Consider the following 14257-nt stretch of genomic DNA (forward strand, 5'->3'; position numbering starts at 1 on the left):
ACTGGTTCTCAGAAATAGCACAAGTTTCAGAGCAAAGAGGGGAAAAGGTGAATTTTACCAGCACCGTAGGTAGTTGGATTTCTGTAACCTCTGGTGAGCAGCAGGAGTGTGCTGGGTGGGTGGAGGCTGTCCCAGGTGTCTCTGAGGACTGAGTTAGACTCATTGCTACAGCTCACACCCTCAGGGAAGTTTTGTTTTCATCACTGGCTTGGAGGGAGCAAAGGAAGACTTGGTTACAGTTATCCACTGTGAGGATCTATGACTGCCTGAGGTCACTTAAGGTTTCTGAGCACCAAGGATACATTTGGGAGCGGTACAGCAGCACCTTTGGGCTGCAATTTCAACTACCAAGAACCTCACCAATTAAAAAACTAACCTTTGTTTAGGAGAAAAAAACCAAGAATCTAGAAGTCGGAGAGCTTCAGCAGTAATGTGTGATTGATTATTTCAAAGGATGTAGTGATAAGGATGTTATCATTTTATGACAATTTTCTGTCTCCAGAAAATTGTCATATCCTTAGCAGAGATTTGGCATTTAGTATTGCAGTGGCTGAAGAATTTAGGATTGCTTTGCATAATTGCAATAATTTGTCACCTTCTTTAGGTAACAAGTATCGACAGGGTTAATGGGTTCAGTGGCTTTGTTGAACATTGGTAATTTAAGAACTGTTTAAAAAAACACTTTTCATGACCTTTTTAAAAAAAAATTAGTCTTTGTCAAAGAATAAAAACAGATCTGAAATCTATTTACCTGGATTAATCTTAAATTATAATTTAGTGCTGGGATTAAGAAGAGACCTCATTGCTTTAGTTTCACCCTAAACCGAGTTTTCATTGGGATTATGATGGAAATTCAGTGCTCTACAGAATGACATTATCAGCTGGAGCATCACTCGTGCCATGCAAAGCTCTAGAGGTAATTGTCAGAGATTAAAAGATTTAACAGCTGTGCTGTAGTATTAAGGTTTGTAAAATAAAATAAGAATTAAAAAGTACATAAACAAAACAAAGCAACCCAAAACACAATCTCTTGGCTCTTTTTAAAAACTCAAAGTTCTGCAAACGGCATGTTACACAGTCTCTAAATAAATATTTGATGAATGACTGAATGTTAACTACTAGGCATTGGTGTCAACTTCAGTATTGCAAAAATCTTCAATCACAGTTTCCCTTCTCTCTGAACGTTCATCCAGCATGCAGGGCTTTTGCTCTTATTAATAGGGTTCCTCTTCCTCCTCTGTGGTGATTTGGGGACAGATGATAATGAGTACTAAAAACATTGCTACAAAATTTGGCTTTTAAAATCCACCTAGAGGAACATTTACCCTTCCCACCTTCTAAACGTTCCTGATACTGTTGCTGGCTTTGAGTAAAACACACTTCTTCTGATCTTGCATCCAGATTTCCTCCTCAGAGCTGCTGTCAGGCAGCAGCAAGAGGCTGCAGACCTCTCCTGCCCAGTGCTAGTGCTGACAGCCCGTGTGGGTGATGCACAGGGTGAGATAAATAGGTTGAAATGGAGTAGCAGGCAATCATCAATATTACTCCTGTAGGGTGCCTACCTTCCAGAAACATTGCAAAGGAATTTATTAAAATTAAGCGAAGGCTGCATCCACTTCATACTTAATTTTCATTAAATTGGACTTTACTGCATTTTATACCAAAAAAGCATCCGTTAATAGAACTCTATTCCTAGATTAACCTCACTCCTCTTCAGGATTTTTCTTAATTTTCTTGTTTGTCTTCTACATGATGAGACACGGTCCTGCTTAGCAAACATGTTCAGGTTTTACTCTATATGGACCAATTTAAAAAAAACACCCACCTTGGAACCATAGTTTTTCTAAGCATTAAGATATTGAAGGTCAAGAGGAAAACGCAAAACAAAATCCTTCTCCATTTAACAAGCTGGATTGCATCTGTTTTCTTCCTTGATTTCTTGGTTGAACTTTCCCAAAATTTTAAAATTATATTTTCTAATATCATGACAGGAATGTTTCTGTGTACTTCATCATGAGTTTTCTTCCTAATCAGATTGTATTGCAACACACTGCTGTGTTAATTAGACTTTGTTTGACCACCTTTCCTTGGGTTAGGCCTAAGACATCCTCAGTATGTCATTTTGAAAAAGGCAAAGAGATAAGCAGAGTTATTTTAAGCCTTTTAATATTTACAGGTACATTCCCAACATTTTGCCATCGTTGTCTTTTTTTTTTTCATGAGAGTGTGATGGCTGAAACGTCTGGAATGTGTCTGTAAGTAATCAATGCCTCAAAATGCTGGGGCTTATCTGTAAGCCTTGCTTGAAGGTGTGCACTCAGTATTTGGAAGCTCTCAAAAACATCTCAACGTCTCATTCCCTTGAAACGACATTTTAGACTGGCCAGTCCAGGATATCGTGTAGACTGTGTATTCCTTTCTGCCTGGGGCAATGGGCAGTGGTGCTATAAGATATTCTTAGTATCTGTTTGTATGTAAGGACAATCTATGTGTCCTGCTTTGCAGTACATATATGTATATGTATATTTTTATTATTATTATTTCCCCCTATGGTTCAGGCATATTTTTTTAATATTTCCACCTGAATAGTGTCTTGGTGCTTTCTCTCATAGATCTGTATTCTATTTATACTTCATAAGCACCCCTTTTCCCCTGCTAACAAATTAACTCGAAGTTTGAAATGTTACTATCTCATTTTTTTGCTATTGTGCTTAATAAATGTTCTGTTGCTTTAACCTACTCTGGTGTGAGTAAGCGAAGAATCCTGTCTCTTTCCTCCAAAGGATCAGCTGTGTTGAATAACAGGGCTCTCTTTTCTCCCTTTCCTTTCCCATCATGTCATTATTTGTTATTAGAAGCATCAACTCTTTTGCTTTTGCACAACTGAGGAGCCAGAAAAAGAAAGAAATCTGATAGGGATTATTAATGAATCTAAAACACTTTATCCTCTCAATAATCTGTTTTTAAGAGCTGCTTTTAATTTTAAAAAGTATGCCTTCCTTGCAAGAGATGGAGTATCCATGTTTTCTTCTGGAGCCTTAACTGCTGAGCAGTGTCAAACTTGTGTTTCACCAGTGCTCTTCAGTCAGTACAGGTGCCAGTAGCATGCATACATAAACCCGAGTCCTAGAAGTGCTTTCACTTGGCTGACGATGGCTATGCGCATTCAAACTGGTGTAAGTGCTGATTTGGATGGTTGATTACATACATATGCATATCCTTGGAAAAAACAATGCAGCATAACTGGTCCTAAATCACTGGTGTGTTTCAGAATAAGTGGCAGTAATTAGGAGCTTGCCAGCATCTTGTTTGGGTGATGGGGTGCTCCCCATGAGCACCAGGGGCCCTGCCACTACCCTGTGCGGATTTCCTAGACTGTCAATGTACTTTAAACTTCAGTGTGTGTGAAATTTGCTGTCGTAGCACCGGGGCTTTTTTTAGAAGTCTCTCTTTTTCCCAGAGTTTAGTCCAGACACAGCTGACATAAACTCGTCCCCTGTAGACTTGAAGGACCCGTCAAGAACCCATCTGGGTACATCAAGGCAGATGTCAATGACTTTTCAAACACATCACTTGAAAGTTGCTTTTAGAAATTAAAAACTCCGTGTTCCTATAGCATCTCTAGAATAATTCACATAGGAACAACATGGGTCATCTTCTCCAATATTTTCCAGAACGGAATGGATGAGACAGAGCAGCTTGTATTTTCTCTGACCAGTAAAAGTAAGGAAGTCCCATCTGTTGATCCTGCTGAAATCTTTGATGGGGGGAGGAAAAAGAGGAGTTAACCCCTGCTAAGTTCAGCTCATGAAGTTTCCCAAACACTTTCTCCCCTTCCATGAGATTTTATCTGATTTGTACCTACTAAGCAAAGTGTAAAATGTAGCAAATGCAAGGTAAAATGTAAGGAGCAACATAGAAATATGAAATGGAAAGAGCCTTTAAAAGGGTGATAATCAAGAGGACAAAGTGTGCTTGCTGTCACTTTAAGGCTTTGTTTGGCTTTTCTGGCAGCTGTATCTTCTGTGGTTAAATAGTGCACATTTGTAGAGTAAATGTGCTCACTAAGGGTGTAGTTCCTATCGAAGATTCTGAGTAGTACAAGGTTAGAGAAAGTCCACATTATGGTGGGTATTGCTGTTAATAAATACTGACTCATCATAAAGGAAATTAAAGTAGTAATGAGATGCATTTGAAAATTAAATTATATGATTCTCTCCACTGTTCTCCAGCAATGAGAAACTCTAGCAAGCCTCCCTGAAGGTGCTGTGGGGTTCTTTATCACCACAGAATGTATCTAGTAAATTGACAGTGGTATTAAAGATACATTTGATCTTCCCCTCCCTGAACAGTCCTGGGAAAGAGAGTGAATTAATAACTAAAGTAAGCTCTAGAGGACAGGCCATTTTTTCCTTCATGTTCAAGATGGGAAGCTCATTTGCCAGAAATAATAGCATAGACAACTTCAAGAACTGAAGCTCTAAGGGAGCTGTAAGAATCACTCAGTCTTGCTTGCTTCACCTTCCCGATGCAGCAGCAAGAGTCCTGTTTTTCTGGGAACTGACGTGTGCCGGAGCCCACCAAGCTGTCTGTGCAGAGGAGGGCAGGACCCGGGGTGGCTCTTGAGCGGCTCTCAGATGTGAATTCTCCCATTGTCAAAGCACCCTCAGGCCCTGCAGAGCGAGAGATTTACGCTGTTAATCAACTACACCGTATCCATGTAGGCAGAGCCAACAGGAGTCTGCCCAATGAGCTAGATGTGAAATAATTAAAATTTACTGAGTGGTTTAGATTTAGTCAGTTTGAATGCTTTTCTTGTCTGATTTTTGAAGGCAAGTTGTTTATCCGAGTGAAGTGCTTTAAGATATAGCAAGGAGCATTGACATCAGCAGAGATCAATGAAGGACGAAGAGGTCTATTTAATCTAGGAAATGAGTGACTTGGTTCTTTGATCCTATTGCATTCTCGTATTCCCAGAAGGTTAAATTTAGTCCTGCATACACAAATTCTGTTTGACTAAGTTTACTTAGGTTTTAAATATTTGTGGGTTTCTTTTGTTTAGGTTCTCTTGTATAACAAGAAAAAAAACCAACTGTTACCACATAATTAGGCTGTTGCTGTGTAAGCATGTGTAGCCCTTTTCAGACTTGAGAGCAGAGTATGCAAATTCAAACCCAAATGCATTTCTTTAAACTTTCATACTGTATAAAAGAAAAGGAAAACACCCTCTGACCCATTGTATACAAACCAGCCTCTGAAATGGCATAGGGAAATGGCTCAAATGTGAATTAGCAAGAAATAAGTCTTGTTTGGCTCATGTTGCCCACAGTACTTCCATTTTCCAGAAGTAAAGAACACCTCGTGCAGCCTAACGTAAAGGTGTGCATTTGGTTCAAGATATAAAAATGTAAGGTAAGCTCTAGAGACCATGAGGATAAGGCTGAAGTTTCTACCATGCTGAAAGACAGGATCGGAAAAATTCTCATAATCCCTTGTCTATGAAGATTAGTTTCTTTGGTGTAAAATAAACAGAAATCAAAGCAAGAGGGTTTTAAAAAATTATATACATTTATCTTAACTGCAGCAAGCCATAGCAGGTGCTAGCATGAGATGAGCTTTGGCACTTGCCACAGACTCGCTTCACCATGTGTCATCAACCACGAGTTTTAAAAGTGCCTGAATTGAAATACGCATCACGATACAGAAAATAAAATCGAAAAAAACAAGGAGAGGAAGGAAGTCCCATCAAGGAGGCAAAAGTACAGCCCTTGCTTCCTTGCACATCCCTCTGCCCCCAGCCGCCGCCGCTCTCCCTGTCCTCCGTGCGCGACCCGTGCCGAGCTCAGCCGGGCCGGAGCGGGGCGGCCCCGCACGCCTGCGATGGCTCCGGAGCCTCGCCCCGAGCCCGCACCGTCCTTGCTGCTTTTATTTTCGTCATTTTAAACTTATTTCTTCAACACCCCCAGCCTCGGGCTGAACGGGGGGCGCTCCAGGGGGCGAGGGCGGGGCGGCTCCCCGCTTGCGGGAGCAGCGCTCGGTGCCGGGGCGGCTCCGCGACCGCCGCGCAGGTGCTGCGGTGGTCCTCGGACCGCACCGGCGGGGAGATACCACTCTTGAGAAAAAAAAAAAAAAAAAAGAAAGAAAGTTTAATAACCAAAAACTTCAATAACTAAAAAATAAGCGAGCGGCGGCGGGGCCGGTGCCCGTGTGCGGGAGCCCCGCCGCAGCCCCAGCGGCGCTGGCGGGGCGGAGCGGCCCCGCTGACCCCCGGCCGGGCCGGTGCCGGGGGCGGGGAGCCCGGGGCGCCCCGCGGCCCCCATTGGCGGGCGCGGCGGCGGCGGCGGGGCCGGGCCGTGCCGGGCCGGGTCCCGGGCGGAGGGGGCCGGCCCTGCCCCCGCGGCCAGCGGCGGCCCAAGGTTTAAAGTGAGAACTTTCTGCGGGCGGCGCCGAGCTGTACAGCCCCGTCGCCGCGTCGCTCCTGTCCCGCCGCAGCAGCCGCCGCCGCCACCGCCTCCCCCGGGCGGGCCGTACAATCCTCGGCAGTGTCCTGAGACTGTACGCCCGCCTCGGGGGCGACCCGGCAGAACCGGAGCCCGCTCCCCGCCCGCCGAGCCCCGCGTCCCGCGGGCAGGTGCTGAGCGCGGCCCGGCCCGAGAGGCGGCGCAGGAGCCGGCAGCAGCCGCCGCGATGACAGCTGACAAGGAGAAGAAAAGGTGAGGGGCCGCGGGCGAGGCGCCGGGCTGCTCGGGCCGCTGCGCCCTCCTCCTGCGGCTCTCCCCTTCGGCCGCGGGATTCCCCCCGGGCAGCGGCCGAGGGGCACTGCCGGCGGGACGGCGCGGCCTCGCCTCCCCCCGCCAGGGCTCCTGTGCGAGGGCTCGACCCGGAGCCTTGGCGGGGAGCGGCTGCGAAGGGAGCGAGTTAGTTCGCCCAGCCCGGACGGGGAGAAGGGCAGGGGAGCAGTGCTGGGGCGCAAGCCGCGCTCCGAGCGGCCGGGAGCCGAGCTGGGAAGCGCCTGTCCCGGGGAGCCGAGCCCCGGGAGCCGAGCTGGGAAGCGCCTGTCCCGGGGAGCCGAGCCCCGGGAGTCGCCCCGCCGGGCACCGCGGCCGGCAGCGCTCCCGGCCCCGCCAAAGCGGCCCCGGCCGTGCCGGGCTGCGGGCAGGTGCAGCAGGGCAGCAGGGCAGCCCGCCGGTGTGCGGCCACTGCCGTGTACGCCATGGCACGGCTGGTGTCAGCGAGGACAGAGGTAGTAGGAAACTATTTTTCAGTTGAGGACGGGGGTTTTGGAGGTAGCAGCCCTCTTTAGATAAATGTGTTTCATAATTGAAGTCGCGTGGATGAAGTTGCCAGGCTGTGTAAATATTTCGACACCTCCTCGCTCCATTCCGAGGCGCTGGCCGCGGTGCATCTCCCGCGGGTCATGGAGCTCCTCAGCTGTCAGCCGGCTTTCCCGGAGGGCCGAGAGCCCCAGCAGTGCCCAGCGCCTCGCTTGTTGCTGCCCTTCGAGACAGATGGAAAGCTAGACATTCCTACGCTGCCAGAGCCACCCTTCCAGAGGGAATCAGAGTAACGCACTGGTGGTTTTGTAGTTTATCAAAGAGCGTGTTTTGTTGTCGGTTCGTGAGAACAAACGTCAAAATAAAACTCGGCCGTCCATAACACAGAAGCTACAGGTGGAGACTAAGAGAAGAATTATCTGCTTGTTACTCCAAAGCTATAAACAATTCCTATGGATGAGCGAGGTCACGGACATGGGGAAAACTAAGCAAGTGAATAAAAATCTATGAAATCTTGTAAAAGGATATGTATTCAGTCTGTCTTATACAGCAGGCAGTCACAAGGATCCGTCGATTTGATAATAGGTTTGATAATAGCATAGGTTACTGTTCTGGATATATATTCTCTCTATAAGTGATGTGGTTTACAGACTAAGAATTTTATGTTGTCATTTATATAGACTAAGAATATTATGTTGTCATGCGTACTATCCAGTTGATGATGTGGTAAACTTTAAACCCTGGGTTTTTGTTTGTATAATAGCTCCTTTTTTATTGAGTCACCCTTTGACGATGTCATAGGGGATGTATAGTAGTGTAAATCATACCTTTTCCATGTAGTTCTGTTTTCCTCAATTATCAGACATTAACATATTAAGGTTAAACAGTCTCAAGTGTATTTTCTTCTAGAGTGCAGAGTACAAAATATACGTACATTTTGTGTCTTACGTTGAAAAAGTAAGAAACTACAGTACAGTACAATGTAGTTATAAAAATCTGTTATAATAGTTTATAAGGCAACAGGATGAAATAGTGTATGTATTGGAAATACACTGCATTCATTGTATCACCTCTTTTTAATGGGGCACTCTTAATCTTTTCAGTTTCAACCTCTTACTTTCAAGCAGAGTGAAGGATTGAACGCTGTCTAATCTTGCAGGACAGCACACTGAAGGGGTTTGTGGAAATATTCTTCAGATACAACACAAGCTTCACAGGATTGAAGTCTGAACCCTGATCCTGACTCTAATATTGTGACATTCAGTGACAATTTTTCTGTTTCTCTCAGAAGTAGCCTAATTGTTATCTAGTTCATGGGACTGTTGCATAAATTAATGTTTGTGGAAGAGCTGGGAGAGTGTCGTATGAGGGGTTCGGACAGCTGGCTTGTGCCTCCCTCTCAGTGCTCTGTGGATATCCCTACTGGGGATGTACCTATGTAGCCTGTTGAAACAAAGTAGTTTTGCTTTATTAATTTTGCAGTACTCTTAGAAAGTAGGTTTATTGCCTTGAGTTCAACAGTTACTGTATTGTTTGCTTGATCTCTATCTAGATATGCAGCTAGGATATCTAACCTAGCTTGCTAATAGCATTTATAAATCACTTTCATGGAGAGAAGGTGGGACGGTGTTACCAGATTTCCAGGAAGCTCTGAAACTATGTTGAGGAGCAGTTCTCTTACTGTTAATAAATGTTCTAAGGAAGATAATCAAGGAGCAATAAAAGGGCATAACACATTTTAGCAAAATAGTAGAAGCTAAGGGAAAAGTATCTGTGATCACTGCAGTACAACAATAAGTAGTGAGTAAGTCCCAATGTAATTAGAACAGTCTGATATAACATCTTGATGTGTTTTTTAATTATTTGCAAGACACAGTTATTTTGTTAGGAATGGATGGTTCTGGATGGAGAACAGTGTCTGTTTGAGAAAAGTTTGAAACCAGGCTGAGGACAAGTCAAGCACCACTGTGAAGGATGCATCATTTGGCTTCACCTTTTCAGTTGTGTTGTTACTTGGGGAATTCTCTGTTTGTTTTCCACTTGTATGAAAATAAACTGATTTTGCAGCTCAGGGTGATCCCCATGTAATTACACAATATGTTTTGTGACCATAACCATGTAATGTTACATAAATCTGTTTAACTTCTTCTGGTCCAGATAGTAAAGAAATGGGATTGCCCCCAGTTATTGTCTAGGTAATAGACAGCTTTCATTTGCCCTCTTACTTAGGGCTTTATTTAATGTTGAGCCCCTCTAATGAGATGCTTTGTGTCTCAATTTTCACTGACTTTTCCTTCAGGAGAGTAGTTTTGCCAAGCTGAGGTCACTCTTGGCTGCTTCTCCTCAGGATGAGGAAACTGCCCTGATGGCACAGCTCTTCAGAGCTCAGGTAGTTACTCTCTTGTAATGGATATAATTTGGATGTCAGGAAATGTGAACATTTGGATGTGCCAAGATGTTAAACTGCAGATTTCAAGAAACACTTAGTCTCAGTTTTGTTCTCCCTAGTATGTTTTCTGGGTATCACTATTGCCAGGTGTGCTCCCTATTGCCTGTTACTCCGTGATGGCGCTGACAGATGATCTTGTCCATTCTCTTGCCATCCCAGGTTGGTCCTTGTACTCTTTTAAACCTCACTTTATGTACTTCAGCTGATGGAGCTTTGAACACTTCCCTTTGCAAACTATTTCGTAGATTACTCAGCTTCATTAAAAAAACACTGTTCGAGTTTTATTATTGCTCAACATCTCCCCATGCAAAGCCCACATATTTTATTTTTTTTCTGTATGCTTCTGTGTTCACATCTGCCCTTGAAGTTTTTCTTATTTGGAGTTATCAAAAGAAAATGTGATCCCCTGAATTCCTGGTGAACAATCTGTTCAAATTGGCTGTTTAGCACATGCTTTTATAGTGTGTTAACATTAGGCAATTTGTATTTATGTTTCAGCACCACAGATTTAGGCATTTCATAGCTTGCAGGTCATCTTGAATGATCCTGGCTGCTCATACTGCTCCTACTTTGGTTTTGGCCCTTCTGTTTCTGTACTCACTGCCCCTTCTGCATTTGTACAGATGTCTGGCTTTTCTACCAGAGGGTGGCCCAAGGGTGCAGGGATGAGGAAGGACAGGCTGCTCGCCTGCCCTGGCTCTGCCTTGGCTGCAGGGACCTGGAGCAGAGGTTGGGCTGAGCTCTGCCTTAGTGACCTGGCCTGCTCGGGAGCTCTCGGCTTCTACTGCCCAGCTCTTGTGGTTTCATCTTGATAGAGCCAAAGTATTTCAGCTTGATGGAGCCTGAATGGCTTTTGCTGTGGGAATGGTGTGCAGTGTGAGTGCCTCCCTGTGTTGTACCATCTTCCCAAAGTGATCTGGGCATCTGAGGATTTGTGTTTCACAAAGATGCTCCAAGGGCTTGCTCTGCTTGTGTTTAGCACTTAGCCCTAGAGCAAGCTAAAAATCTGTCAGCCCTTCATAAACACAATCCTTGTCATGTCCTTTTCTCTGCATCTTCTGTCACATTTATCTTCTGTGGGTCATTGGGAATGTCTTGCATATTTGAGGTACTCTGCTAATTACCAGTTTTGCACTTTTGCTGTGAATTCAGGAGATCCATCATGAGTTTCAAAAATGGATCTCTCTATATCTTTCTCTAATACTTCTTAGTATGATGGATTCATAAACACTAAGTATTTTTGCTTTCAGGCTCCAAGCAGGAGCTGCTGTTGGGTGTGGTGGGGGCAGAACTCCTCAATCATTCAACTTTCTGCTATTATTAGGATAAACATTAGAGTAAGGAAATGAGCAATACAAAGGCAGATTGTATTTAAAAATAATTTAAATACATGGAATGGTTTTATTCTGCTAAAGCTATTTGTGAAATGTTATTGTGATAATTATTCCAACATTCATAGTGACATGTATATCTTAATAGTTATAAATAGTTCTACACCTAGTAGCTGGCACAAGGTTGACAGAGCCCTTCTCTTAAATTAAGAGAGAGTGCAAGTATGAATATAAATGCATCTGGCAGGTTTTTTCTCATTTATCATTCTAGTGCTCAATTTGCTTAAAAGGCAATATAATAAAGTAGTTACCTGCTGAGGATAAAACCTTGACTGCTTACATAAAAAAAAACAAACCCCACAACTTCTTTCTTATATTTACAGAGCTACTTTTCATGGAGACTCTTTCTGAAGTCTGTTAAATGGGAAACAGTTTTACTGTGCATTTGGAAAGTAGCTTAATAGAGTACAGTAGGCCAGTTGGCTGATAAATAAGCAGTGTTCCAAAGTAACTCACTTAATTACGCTCTTTACTTTTTCAGCTCAAATCTAATTAAGGTTTTGGTTCTTTCCTTTGTGACTGTATTTAGGTCTAGAAAATTTAGCTGAAACAAAATCTGCCGTAATAAATTTTGATTAAATGGGCATATTTGGGCCTGAAAACAGTTAGACTTGTAATTTAATTTACTTGACTGTTATCACAAAGCATTTGGAGTTGGATAGCATCTCCATTATGCTTCTCTATCCATTGCTTTACGTGACCCAGCAAATATTCAATATTAACTGTATAGAAACTCATCAAATCTTTTGCCAGACAAGAAGCAAAGTTGCTTTAGCCGAATTTTTATGTCTGATCTTCAGTCAAAGAGGTGCCCTGGTCTTGACCCTTTCTCTGTATGCTAATGTGTGGAATCAGCAGTTTTCTTTGATTTAGGGGAATGTTTAGGGTGTTGCCTCCAAGAAGATTGTCTGAAAAATTCAGAAACTTTGCACATACTTTATGTTAGCCTGTGGGTGGACAATTAATACTGGCTTATTGCAGCTTTATGAACAAATTCTGTGCATTTGAGCAGGAGGAAAAACCACTTTTTTATTTTGTTTGTGCTCTCAAGTAGGACAAAACCGGGATAATACAGCTCCTCAGTGGTTTTGATTCTTCACATAAATATGTTGAACTACCCCCCAAGTTACAAATCCTGCTTTGTTCTCCTGTGTATGTATTTATGCACTGATTTGCTTTCAGACAAACATTAAGTAGCATGTGTTTTAATCTCAAGTACTTGTGGAAAATCTGTAGAACCAAACTGACTGTTTGGTCAAAGAGATTTTTATTGGTGTTTCCAACAAGAAACATCTCTCAAACTGCATCTTGCCTGTGCCTGGCTATTCCTCCAGCTGTTACTTCTTGAGGTATGTCCCTAAATCCCAGCTGTGACATGCATGAATGAAACCTCCAGGCCAGAATTTGGACAGGCTGTAAAGCAGGAATTTGATGGAGAGAACAACCGGACTGTTATGGGATTTGGCTGGGATTTGTTTGCTTGTCTTTTTTCATATATGTGAATGAACAGCGATAAGTCCAGGGTCCTACACTGCTCTCTGTAGCCTGCCTCATTCTTTAACTCCCCCCTCCCCATGGAAAAAAACAAAACAAACAAACAACAGTAAATCCTAGTTGTTTTCACCTCCTTCTCCATAGCCCTGGCAGAACAGAAGGCTGAAGCACTGAAACATCCCTTTATATTTGGATATGAAACATTGTGTGCATTGAACTACTTCTACAAATAACAATCCTTTTACAATAACATTTTGGAGCTAGAAGAGTGTGAGCAGTCTCTTTTTGTTTCAGGAAATTGTTTTATCTAAGGAAAAGCTAAAATTAGAAGTGATATGGGGACCGTTGCGCATGGCGACTTTTTTTTTGGGAGGGCAGTGTGGCTGGGTTTTGGGTTTGTTTGTTTTTTTTAAACAGAGCAGCTCTCCTAATGTGTGAATCACACGGGTGTAACTTATGGCACTTGATAGCAAGCAGTCTGTCTGAAGGTGTATGTGTAATAAGATTACTGGTATAATTTAGAAAATAATTTGGAACTACTGAAACGTGAACTTAATCTATTGTAAATATTTGTTACTTATTATCTAATATTTCAAAATATATTTGGTTAGAGTTAGGCAAATGAAGGTAAGATATAAAGTGCAAATTTTGAACAATAGGCTACCAAGCCCATTACTGGGAAAGCTGCAGATGCAAGTGGTGAATATTTTCTGTAAAAACAAATATTTTCTTGGAAAATAATTTTCCAGAGCACAAGGGAAACAAGAGCTAGTGTTGTAGTTTTAGCTAGACTAAAATTAAGGGATTGGGTTGAGAAATTGTCAAGACATTTGGAGACTGCTGAAACATTTTAGATTTGGCTTCATTTTCATAAGGCTTCCTGTGTTCCGTTGTGTTGTTAATTGAAAACCAGATGTTTTATATTAATTTGAATGAGACTTAAGTAATTATTAGTCTCTTGTTAATGTAATGTTTTTTTTAATTTGTCTTTCTTTTCTGATGTTAGACTTAATTGGGTTTTTTTCCAGATCTTAGCTGTACCAAAGTCTACCACACACATACATATGTCTCGTTTGGTGGCTTGACCTCAATCAGATTCCTGTCTTCCTTTCAGGAGAAATCTTCAAGTTTATGTGCTAAATCAAAATATTAGGTATTCCTTTTACACTATTTACAAGGCCCTCTTTACTTAAAGCCTTGAATTCCAAACAGTCCCAGTCTTTCAAAAACTGCAATTGCTTAGACAAGTTACCAGGTCTGATGAAAATACTTAGTCGTCTTTGGCTTGGGTTAGGCAGGAAGTGTGACTTGGCAATGACAAAGGTCTTCTCTAGCTTTGGTTATGTGAACAGCTTTTTAAAGACTGTAGTATAATTGAAAACATAGCAATGAAGGCCCTCCATAACCCCTCACTGGCTCTTGACAGACAGACAAGGAAGTCAAAATATGGGAGAGATGAAAACAGCATGTTTACAGAATTCTGAACTTGTTCTCAGAGGACTGATAATTTCAGAGCAGTGTTCTCGAAAACCTGCCTGCATATGCTGAGAGATAGACATGTTTGCCTTTCCCAGGAAAGCTATTGCTTTAAGAGGCAGATATAATAATATCTTGAAATATAGTCATCCCAGGTGATATCCACCTTTGGC

General features: G+C 42.8%; 1 protein-coding gene across 1 annotated transcript in view; it reads left to right on the forward strand.

The window, feature by feature from the left end:
• Nucleotides 1–6431: 6431 nt before the first annotated feature.
• Nucleotides 6432–14257, forward strand: part of EPAS1 (endothelial PAS domain protein 1) — a 76027-nt gene continuing 68201 nt past the window's right edge. The window contains exon 1 of the mRNA XM_014877266.2: nt 6432–6713. Coding sequence (XP_014732752.1) covers nt 6688–6713 — 26 coding nt within the window. The 5' untranslated portion in view covers nt 6432–6687. The remainder of the gene's footprint in view (nt 6714–14257) is intronic.

Source organism: Sturnus vulgaris, chromosome 3, assembly GCF_052056855.1.
Source record: "Sturnus vulgaris isolate bStuVul1 chromosome 3, bStuVul1.hap1, whole genome shotgun sequence".
Classification (NCBI taxonomy): Eukaryota; Metazoa; Chordata; class Aves; order Passeriformes; family Sturnidae; genus Sturnus; species Sturnus vulgaris.